Here is a 12,027-nt window from a genome sequence, read left to right as displayed (position 1 = left end):
CCCGTCTATCCTCATTGAGGCTTCCGTCATACCATGGGTTGGAGGTCTTCTTGGACGAGACTCTTTTCAGTTGCAAGGGCGCCACCTCATCGATTATTGTGGACATAGTATTGAGATAGAAGTCAGTCAGAAGTTGAACGTCTGTATCGCCGGGAGGGGGAAGTAGCCTATTGCAGCTGTTAGGTGGTAGGGTGTTTGGGTTGAGTTTCTTCCAGTCTCTTTTCCACACTTTGTGCTTAGGTGGTTGAACTGAGTTAAGTCTGGTTTTTTCCTTGATGATGAAGAAGACAATATGGTGATCTGACCAGTCACAAGGTTGGATTGACTCCAGTTGAATAGCGCCCTCTTTGGAGATGATGAGGTCAAGGGTAGAACCTCTCTTATGGGTCGGGCTGTTGCATATTTGGTTGAGATCAAGTGCGTTGAGAAAGCTTTTGAGGCTGTTTACCACTGTGTCACTGTTGTCATTCCAGTGGAGATTGAAGTCGCCAAGGAAAATTTGGGTGTGCTGTCGTCCTGAGTTGGCTGTAATTGTATCCATGAGTTGTTGGACGAAGGAGAGATTGTCCCCAGGTGGGTGGTATATAATGTGTAGTGAGCATACCGGTTTGCTTTCGCTGTTGATATCAAGGCAGAGGTATTCACAGGAGGTAAGAGAGGAGACGGTCACTTTGGAGACTGAGAGGTTGCTTCTGTAGATGCAGGCAATTCCACCTCCTATCTTTTTGTCCCTGTCAAGTCTAATGATACAGTAGTTGGGAGGGACTAGGATATCCAGTATAGGTGTGGAGGAATCAGACAGCCATGTTTCAGTCAGAATGGCTAGGTCCAGTTCCAGGGACATGATGAGGTCGGCGACCTCCATGGAATGTCTTTGGGCCGATCTGCAGTTGAGAAGTATGCATTTAAGGCTAGGGGTGCAAAGGGTGGAGGATGATTCCAAAACGAGGGGTACATTAGTGAGGTTGTTGGGGACAGTGCCTCTGTTGTTATCCTTTTGGTGCCTGAGGTGGTTGGATATAATCGTTGGGATGGACATGTTGTTGGTAGCAAGTGGCTTTTGGGGAGCCGGGTCGTAAGAGTGGAGAAGGGTGTGTACGTCAAGGTCAGAGATCGTGTTGGTGGTGCGTCTGGGGCGATTGGTGGTATTGCAAGAGGGGGTAGAAGTCCAATGTGGGGAAAGATGTGTGATGAGGCGAGTAGGAGGTGTGGAGGACGTGTTGTTAGGTGTAGAAGAAGGAGGAGTATTGCGCTTGATAGTACTGAGATTGCAATTGTTATTGCGATTGTTGGTGTTGCGAGGGGGGATAGAGGTCCGGTGTGTGGAGTGTTGTGTGGTAGGGCGGGTAGGCGGTGAGGGGGGACATGGTGTTAGGTGCGGTAGGGGTGGTGATGGGGGGGGGGTGTCTGATGGGGTGTGTGAAGAGCAACTCTTTAATGGAATGAAATTCTTCTTTCAATTGGAGAAGGGTGGACATAATAATGTCCAGGGTGATGATGGGCGCGGTGTTGGGGGAGGGTACTGGCGCTGAACCGGCGAGTACGTTGACAGGGGGCAGTCCGGGTGGAGAGGCGGAGCCGAGGTGGGTGTTGGGGGCGTTAGCGAGAGGATAGGTGTTATTGGGAAGCGCATCCGTGCTAGGGGGGGAAGGGAATAAGGGGGCGATGTGAAGGCTGGCTGTTGTGGGGGAGGAGGTGGAAAATTGAGGAGTGAGCGAGGGGGGTGGGAGGTTGAGGGAGGGATGCAGGCTAGGCGTGGCGGGAGTGCTAAGTGTGGGGGGGGCAGAAGTCGGAGAGAGAGTCATGTTGTGTGGGGTGCCATTGGGGGAGGAAGGGTGCTCTGAGAAGAAATGTGCGGGGGGAGGTACGGGGGTGCAGAGTGTGGGGGGGGAGACAGGAGGATGTGCGGAGGTACGGGGGTTAGTAGGGGGGCTGGGAAAGCGAGTGGTGTGTGGGGGGACCAGGTCTATGTCTGTGTATGAGGGGCGGGGAGGGTTAGCTGAGACGGGCAGGTGATTGATTGTGGAGCAGGGTGTGAAGGTGAGGTGCGTGTCTTCTTGCTGCTGACCTGGGTTAGGAGAGTTAAGGGTGGGAGCTGTGACGTTAGGAGAGGTAGGACAGGGGGTGATATGCGTGTGAGTCCGAGGATTGGAAAGGTGCTCTTTGAGAGAGGGGAACATGTTGTCGAGTAGTTCCAGGTTCCTGTCTGTCGCTTGAATTAAGACAATCCCGTTGTTGTATATAGTGACGGTGGTTCTGCCTGGGAGGAGTTGGGACGATGTGATGGAGAGTGTTAGGCCATGTGCGGATTTCCTGGAGGTGGAGACGGTGAATAGGGTGAGGAACACTTTTTTCCATTGCGCTCTACGTGTAGTGTGGAAAATGATGTCGGTGTTCAAGGGTCCATTGACCGTTGAGAAGTAGGTGTCGGCAAAGGGTGTTTCTGGGTGAGACCTAAGGAAGTCGTGTTTAAAGCGTTTAGTAGCTTTTTTGGTGAGCACGGGAGGGTAGTTTATTTTATATGTGTGTTTGCCGCTGAGCTCCATGTTGGTATGGTGGCAGTATAGCGCAGGGGTTGGTGAACCCTAGTGATATGCCGGAGCAAGATGCACATGCAAGCACAGCAGGCTATCAGGATCAGGGATGGCACTAGCGGGCAGAAAATACACTAGTGAGACGACAGGCATATGTGCAGTCGATGCATTACATGAAGGATAGGTAAAGTGAATACAGGTGAGTACAGGTAATGCAGTGCGTTTGCAGAGACAATCACAATAATGCTTACAATATGCTTACAATAATGAACCAAATAAGTGAGGTAGCGAACAGTGAATGATAGGGATAAAGGTGCAGTTTACAACATATACAATATACAAATAGGGCTAAACTACTAATGAATTACTGGATCTAATATAGGTGCAAACAAATTACTGCAATAACAAGTATGACACTAGTGAGCAGCCGGTAGAATATGAGGTAGAATATGAGGTAGCAATCAGTGCACTGTCGGTGAGGAAAAGTGAAAATGGGTGTAGGTTACATAAAATGTAGAATACCAATAGTAATATAATACTGCAGTAGAAGGCAGACACTCAAGCACACCAAGAACACCAGGTTACATGAAGTGTAAAATACAATAGTAAGTTAATACTGCAGTAAAAGGCAGCCACTTAAGCACACAAAGATTTAAATACAGAGCTATGTAAAGTCTGTGGTACCGATAGTAAATAATATTCAGAAAGACTAGTCCATGATGGCCGCCAAAGAGAGAAAGAGTAGTCTAAAAATGGCCGCCAAGTAGGGAGGATAGAGTCATTAGTCCTCTTTTAGTTGTTGCTGTTTTCATAGCAGGGCAGAGCAGTTTCAGATTCTATTCCGGCTGGCTCAGGGTCCTGCATTCCATGGGGAGTCTTATCTCAGTTTTGTTATCTAAAGTGGAGCTGCTGAGGGGCCTCGTGGGTTCAGGCGGTACAGGGGGGGATTGAGTGCTCAGTTTATGGCCCCGGCCATTTTGAACAAAAGAGGTTGTTTTCCATGAGGTCTGCCATTTGAGATGGAGTGGTGTCCCCAAAGAATTCCGGAACTCCCACGATTCGGATGTTGTTCCACCTCGAGCAGTTTTCGGAATCTTCTGCCCTTGTGTGCATATCCGCCCTACTGGGCAGAAGTACATAGTCCTGGGTTCTGAGGGTTGAGATGCTGTCTTCAACTGTGGAGATCCAGGACTCCGTCTCTGTGATCCTAGCTATGACATTTCACTTCTCCAACTCTGGCCTCCACTAAAGCTTGAGAGGTTTGGAACGCCTGAGAGGTCGGTAGACGGGTGCTTGGCCTTGCCCACGGTACCCGAGGAGCCAGAGGCGGGAACGCTGGTGCAGGTGATGTAGTGGTCTATTGGCATCTGTGATGATGCAGTACTTGAGGCCTTGTCTTTCCCATGGTCGGGGTCTTTCCAAGTCCTTGCCAGGTCCACTTCCAGTTTCGGTGCGCGAGGTCTCAGGGAAGACAGGTGGAGACAATGAGAAGCCCCACCGGTGGCAGAGGTTAAGTCCGGCAGCGTCACTTCCCCTGGGGGGCACACAGGGGGAGAGGAGAAAAGACGCCGTGGGTGGTCGGCCCACACACCTGTGGCCTGCACTGAGCCATGCAGCAAAATGGCTGGAGAGCTGATTGCTGTGGGGGAGGGGACTACCAACCTGACCGCAGGGGCAGGAGGGATTCAGTCACCCCCGGGGCACCCTGGTCCGGCCCCCCCCCAACCAAGGCAGAGCAACACATGTGGGCTGGGTCCGGGGTGGGCTTGGGGTCCAGGAGGGGCCGGGAAGGAGAAGCCATCCCCAGGGTGTGGAATACAGTGTGCCCAGTCAAACGGGGCAGGGTAGTAAGGCAGTCCATGTGATCATCCAGCCACCACTGGAATTTCAGTGGGCCAAGGGTGTCACTCGTCAAGGTCTCCTGTCGCTATATCAGCCCCTTTTCTGCACAGGTTGGGGTGCCCGTGTCTCCGGGGAATAAGTCAACCCCCCCCCCCGGCACGTGCTCTGTCGCTCCAAGGGATGGTAAGAGCGGGGGGGCACCAGTACTGATACTGCACAGGCCTGTGCTGCGTGGTCGTTGGTGGCCAAGTCAGGGTGGGGCCGCAGCCTCTGAGGGGGAACCCTGGTCAGTCTAGGGTGGGCCTACGGCCCCATGCGCACCTCTTGTACCTGAGACTTGCAGGGCCCCTCACAGGAGAGTCTGATGATGCAGCCGCCCAGGCAGCGGGGGGTCCCTTGTCGAGGAGAGCACGGAACTAAGCTAGGCAGCAAGGCGATGGGAATGGCTGTTGTCGCCTAATAGGCCTTGCGGGGCGCTGCGCATGAGCAGGAGCCGACTTTGCGCCGATTTGTGCAGCGGAGTCAGGTGCGGGACCCCAGTGTCTCTGTCAGTCTCCGCCCGGGCCCAGGAAAGAATCACTGCCCTGGGTGCCGATCAGTGTTGCGGAGGCGGCCTGGGCTCGCCAGCTGTAGTGAAAGGCGCCACGGGTCTTCGCAGAGGCCGGGGTCCAGAGAGGGAGAATTACTGCAGCGGTCAGGCGACCAGCGTCCCTGGTTCTGGCAGGCTGCTGCTCAACCCCGGTTGCATACAACTGGGGCCTCCTCTGGTCTGCTCAGGGTCTGCTGGAAGAGACCTGTGTCACTCCACCCCTCACATGTAGTATTGCTGTTCTGGCCTCCTGAGGTCCACCTGTTGCTGGGAGTATCCTCCGCTGCCCAGGTCACTCTCCCCAATGCAGAGCGGCAATCGAGGCAGCCGCTAGGCACCACAGGGCACGACCAGAGCTTTTCCGGAACAGGTACAGCAAATTCAGTGGGTCAGCATCAGCTGGCCGCTCGGATATTCAAGAGATTTGTTTGGTTCACAGCAGAGCTTGCAACTTAGGTGACAGCCATGTTGGCCCTCTTGGCCACCCACAGTTTTCTTCAGGTTACTCTCTAACATCTGTATTTTGACAACTAGGGCATCTATAGTCTATTGGTCATTTTAATTATGAGGACCAACAAATCCTGAAACCAGCATCATCAGGAAATATCCTTGGTTTGGTAACTTCCATCAGTATTCTTGGGGCTTCATTTGCCCTTAAATATTCTATCATAATGACGCCATGGAGAATGGTTTCTAATGTATTACGTTTGAGGTCCGATAGTGTATCCCAGCCTTCTCCCTTAGCTAGGAATTCAGTGATACTAATGAGAATCAGGTCTGTGCAGTCTTTAATTCCTTCATAAGATAGCAACAGTGGGAAACATTTGTTCCTACTGTTGATACATTAATGGCTCTCTGTCAGATCCATATTTTAAGTATTTCTTGGAAGTCTGGTCCTATCATAGTGAATCTAATCAGCCATGTGTCAGTGGGAGATGAAATTAGTAATTTTGTGGACAAGGGATTCTAGACGTACAGGTCAGTAAGCCACTGTTAGCATCTGCCGTTTGGCTTTGGAAAGCCATTCTTCATATTCTGTTAATTTCATACCTCAAGTCGTAAGCTTCAGAAAATATATCCAGTTACTCTCTTTGTTACACAGGGTCAGAGAAGACTGGGACTAATTCTATGTGGAATCCTCCATTAACATCAGTGAAACAAAAGAATGGTTTGGTCTACAGAAGTAATTTGATAATTTGCCATGATCCTGCCTTGCAGAATTACAATTAGAATTGGGTTACAGATGTCTAGTTAATGTTGTATGTAATTCAAGTGTTCATAATGCACTTCATTGCATAGTTAAATTACTCATCTGCATTATTGTGTTTTTGTTTTATTTATGTGTAAATTGTTTTCTTTGCTTCTAGGGTTTCCTTGGCTATCATCTATTATTTATGAATACATAAATATGTCCAAGCCATGATGAAGAGCTATGCAAGAATATCTTTGAAGATTGGTGAAATGCTGTTGGGATTTTTCTGTAATCTCTTTCAAAACGGAAAGTCAAATGAAGACCTCCAAAAATGCAAATGAAGAATACTAGCAAATTTTTGCCAGAGTTGGATAAAGGAGATAATTCTTTGATTTCTACATCAAATCCAACAAACTTTGAAAATGGAGAAGATGGTAAATGGCCACTGGATTGTAAAAGTTGCCGCTGCCGAATACCTGAATCCAGGCCAAACACATTGGTAAATGCTAAGCGATTAATATGTACTGATGACAAAGAGGCATTTCTTTGTAATGACTGCCATATGGCTGTACCCGGAGACTATGTAAATGGTGCAGTGGAAAAGGATGAGTTTCTTCAATTAAGCAAAACCTTGCATAAAAATAAAAAGAAAGACAAACATTACTGTGACAAGTGCCGTTTTACATCAAAAGATCTTGAACAGTACAAAAAGCACATTTTGCAACATGAAGAAATTAAGTTTATATGTTCCTATTGTAGTTTTGTGTCTTATACAAAAGGGGAGTTTCAGCGTCATCTAGTGAAACATACTGGCACTTTTCCCTATAAATGTGAATATTGTGACTATGGTGCCATCCGAAATGACTATGTTGTGAAACATACTCGAAGAGTGCATGGAATTGCAAATAAAAAACAACATTCAGGTGCATGTGGAAAAGAAGAGCAAAGTAGCAAGTGTCTGACAGTCCCTTTAAATGCTGAACACTTTATAGAGGATAATGATAGTTTCCAAAAAGACCTTTTAAATTCATCATCAAATGCAGGTGTTGATGAGGAACCGTTTGAAATATGCACTGTAGTGAGTGTATGTTATATTGATAGTGATGAAACCGTCCAAAATGTTAATTTTGACAAAGTGGCACCATGCTGTGATAGTATCGGTATGCATGTTTGTCACGATGGTAGTGTTGAAGTTGAACTTTCTCCAGAAAGCAATATGCTGCAGCCTGGATTACCAATAACTGTCATCGCACCTCCACAATTGGAAGTGCTACCAAATTCTTTTGTCCAAATAATGGAGGTTAAAATGGTGGATGGTATTCAAAAGTTAGTTCTGAAACTCTTTCACAGTATGGAAAAGCATTCTGAATGTACAGTTGGCAGGTTAGAAGAATCTATCATTTCAGATATAAATCAGAAAGAGTTTCTAACTAAATATTCTAATCAGACAAAACCATTAGTGGCTACCTATGCATCTATGGAAAAAATAAATATCAATCCTGGTTATCCAAAATCTAAACCTGACTTCTTAAAGAATTCATCAGTTCGCAGTTCTTTTAGTTCACATGATGCAGTTGAGCAATTGAGTGTACCAGTACCCATGCATGATTCCAATGGTGAAGGTAAGGTGCTAGCAAATAGGGATTTGCAAATAAAAAGTAAATTATTTTTTAGCGACCATGATCTAATGGCCAACGGCAGTAATGAAAATGTGGACCTGAAAACACCTCCTTGTATTTCTGTAAGAAATCCAATAGAAATGGAGATGGCTTGCTCTAAAAAGTCACCAAATGTAGCCTTGTGTACCTCTGTTTGTGATTCCAAAGCAGCATCTGACCAGTGTCATTTGACAGAGATATCTTATGGTACAAATTGTTCCTTTATAGGAGGCAGGAAGTTACCATTAATCAGTGATCACGTTGATACACAAGCATGTCTTGAAGTTAGCGAATCTGGTTATAGTAGCAAAGCATTGCCTTCACAAAACTGCAATAAAGACTCCAGTCTACATACAGCTTTTGCTCAAGGTCATGAAAACAGCCCTATTTTTGAATCTTACAAACCACACAATCTACACTGTGTCAGTAATGTAACAGAGGGACCTTTCATTTTATCAGTTTTTTCTCTAAGCTCCGGTGTTGAAAATATCCCAGAAGGCATTAATTGGGATGATGTTTCTGCGTTTACCACAGACTCTGCTGCGTCCTCCCAAAGCGATATTTCTCCGATGTTTGATAAGGAAGACTGTAAAATTCCCTTAACATTGCTTGGTGAAAAAGTACCTGTTATAACTATGAGTTCAAACCACATCGATTTGGATGCAGCTGATGCAAATAGAAAAAATAGCGCTCCAGATAAAAATTGTGAACCTACAAATTTGGGGACTGCAACGGATCACCTTAAAAAACGTGCTAAATTTTCCCAAATACACATGGAAGCGGCTTCTGAAACAATATGCAACACTGCTGTTATGTCAGCTAAACTAGAAAGCGGTGAAGGAATATTTTTATCACCAGATACAATTCCTGATATGCCTTCATTGAAGCAGAACTGTAAGACTGAACAACTTCAAAGTGATGCATTTCATTTGCAGAAAAATTGCAAGATTTTGGAGCTGACCGAAAAGTCAAAAGATTGGGCTGAGTCAGACGACAAACAAAATGATTCAGACCGTTTACTCAAAACAGAACATTTAAATTGTAATCCAGATAATGTTGATTCCCATTTCCAGAAATCGTGGTTGAAAAAATATTCAAATGTGTCCTGCGCCACAGAAGATGACAACCATCCTCTTGCATGTCCGAATATTCTCTTTGAAGTAGGTTGTTTGCCGGTACATGATATGGCTAAAAAAGGCTGCTTAAAACGCACACAAATCTCAAAATGTGCAGATATACATCAGAAATCAAAGGGAATGCAAGCACTGATACATTTGCCTAAAAAAGGGAAAAAATCCTGCACCCCAAAACGAGAGGCAGGTATTTCTGCAACACATGCCCCCCGAGAGGAGCGTAATTCTCCAAATCGTACCCCGAAGAAAAAAGTTTGTTTTCCAAAAAAGCGAAAATCACACATTGCTGAAACTGTTGTTCCAGAAAATTTTCATACTGCTTCTCCTGTATTTATTCCAAAAGGAACTGTACTTACTGTTATTAACTCTAGTGCCAGTAAGGCTGCTTCAAAAAATGGAAACTGCTCAAAACGTTCAAAGAATATTGCACATTGCAATGAAACCTTTCTTCCCAGACCTGTTCTTTTTCACAACTCTCCAGTAAAAAGCCATGGTAAAAAACAGTCTAAAATAAACCATACAATAAATAATCGTGTAAATCAAGATGGTCATGATTCACATTTGCAAAGAGGTATTTTGAAAGGATCACAGCTAACAAAGAAAGTAAAAAAGGGGCATTTGAACAACTGTATACAGAAGAAACTTAAGTTTGGTGGTGGAAATTCTAAGCAAGAACCAAACTCTAAAAAACAGCCTAAACTAAACATTAGAAGAAATAATGTATTAAGTGAATGTGGACTCGAGAATAATTTGCAAAAAAATGTTTTGAAGAGACAACGGCTGACAAAGGAAGAAAAAGAAGAAAATTTTAAAGATTGTGTTCAAAACAAGAAAAGCAAGTTTGGCTGTAGAAATTCTAAACAAGTAATACACTCTAAAAAACATCTTAAACTAAACGTTAAAAGAAATATTTTAATAAATGAACAAGGTCTCGAGAGCCATTTGCAAAAAGCTGTCATGAAAACACCACTGTTGACAAAGAAAAGGAAAGAAAAACATTTGAAAGACTGTTTTAAAAACAAGAAAACCAAGTCTGGCTGCAGAAATTCTAAGCAAGATCCAAACTCTAAAAAACAGCATAAACTAAATATTAGAAGAAATAATAGGTTAGTAAATCAAGAATCTCTTGACGCCCATTTCAAAAAAGCTACACTGAAAAGATCACGGTTGAAAGAAAAAGAAGATCCGAAAGGCTGTGTAAAAAAAAAAAAAATCAAAGTACAAGCTGAACACAGTATTCAAAACGAATCGAAATATGCCATTATACAAGAAAGACATCTTCAGCTTATTCCAGTTTTGAATAACCAAAGGATTAAATGTCCTCGACTTAACCAGCCTGTAGTTGTAATGAACCACCCTGATGTTGATTCCCTAGAAATAGTTAATATAATGGATACAATTAAAAAGTATAAAGGGCGTGTGCTCCGAGTGTTTCTTTCGGAAAGAACAATGCAATGTCTTTGTGTCAAACAGCAGCTTAAACGGCTTACCTGTACAAATGTGGTATCTACTGCAGAGAGAGTGCAGCCTATTCTCCAAATGAAACAAAGCACAACTCACAAAGTTAGTGAGCAGACTGTAGATGTTATCGCAGATGAATCTCAACAGAATGCTGTTATATTCCAGATTAATGAAAGGGGATATCAGCCGCCGAACACCTGGATGAGTCCAGGACTACCCCCGCCTACGGAGTCCACAGCTAGCTGGAGCAGTTGTTCGCTTCCAGAAATGTCACACAGCTGAAATATGACTACAGTTTTTGTCTGAATGGTTTCATTTTGGGTAAAAATGCTGTATATAGTGTTATACCCTTCAGTTTTGAAGGACTTTGGTTGTGTATTATGGAATCTGGGGCTGGCAAGTGAAGGGTATGTAATCTAGAACTAGAGTCCAACTGGATTGAGCAATTCTAGTGCCTCAGCCACCCCAACACGCTTAAGGAAGTATAATACATTTTAGTATTACTTTGAATTCTCAAATACTATAATTTTGTTAACTTACTCTTGTTTATTTGTATTAATATGATTATTATAGGTCATTCAAGTCAACAAATTTGTTTTATATTCTATTTTTATAAAGATTATTTACCTATTAGAAATGCTGAGATCAGCTTCTTAGTACACTGGCCTTTTACATATGTAAATTCATTGAAGAAAAAGGGATGCTAGGAACAATCGTAACTTGTCAGTGGGTAAGATCTATATCAAACTGAACTGCCGGTTGCAAGAAATCTGATTTAGTTTAATTTGCGGAGCATGCTGCCTGTGTTAACAAAAAAAACACTTGAATAATAATTACCTAACCTGTATAAATGAGGGATTTTTAATACATTTAAAACTACAAGATTTCCTACTACTCCAATTAAAGATGCATTACGAAGGGGACATCTTTTTCCACAACACTCAAAACCGGTAATTGTGTGGATTTTATGTATTTGTTTTGTTAAATGGTATGGAGTTGGTGCATTTACATAGTTTACTCAATTTTGACGGTCTCTTCATTTGCAACAGATGCTCCTAAAGCATTGAGCTACACTACACTTGACCAAAAGTTTATCCTTTTAAAATTGACTCTTTCTTCCTTATAACAATTGTCAGTTTAAAGAAAAATTACATGGGGTGAAACGAATAGTGTACTAAGTAATGGAAATGTGAATAGTTATGGAGGAAATCTACTGTTGAGATGTATAGGTATGCCCATCCTGTTCATGACTATGGGCTTTTAAAGTGGGCAACCAATACAGAAACATGAAGTCTGTTTTGCCTTATTACTCTATAAATCCCAAAATAAAGAATTGTAGCACCCATTTGATATTACTGTATTTATTTTTCCTTTATCTTAACATTGTATACATGTTTTTGTTCAGTACCCAACACTGCATAATTTTCAGCGAAAGGCATATATTTCTAAGATATCGAGGCTGGGGTAACTGATTCTCAAAAGGGGAGGAGACCCTCCCCTTTGGGAATCGTGTAGTCCGCCTTTGGAGAGCAGACAGTGGTCCAAAGGACCACTGCCTGCTTCCCCTGAGGTTTTCCAAACCAGGAAACTTTTTTTATTATAAGCACAACTGGTCACT

General features: G+C 43.9%; 1 protein-coding gene across 2 annotated transcripts in view; it reads left to right on the top strand.

Moving 5' to 3' along the window:
- ZNF518B (zinc finger protein 518B) overlaps positions 1-11,748 on the top strand; it is a 51,298-nt gene extending 39,550 nt beyond the window's left edge. For both annotated transcript variants that reach the window (XM_078678472.1, XM_078678471.1), the window contains exon 2: positions 6,333-11,748. In XM_078678472.1, coding sequence (XP_078534598.1) covers positions 6,489-10,691 — 4,203 coding nt within the window. In that variant the 5' untranslated portion in view covers positions 6,333-6,488 and the 3' untranslated portion in view covers positions 10,692-11,748. The remainder of the gene's footprint in view (positions 1-6,332) is intronic.
- Positions 11,749-12,027: the final 279 nt, after the last annotated feature.

Source organism: Lissotriton helveticus, chromosome 2_2, assembly GCF_964261635.1.
Source record: "Lissotriton helveticus chromosome 2_2, aLisHel1.1, whole genome shotgun sequence".
Classification (NCBI taxonomy): domain Eukaryota; kingdom Metazoa; phylum Chordata; class Amphibia; order Caudata; family Salamandridae; genus Lissotriton; species Lissotriton helveticus.
This window is presented reverse-complemented; position numbering and strand designations above follow the sequence as displayed.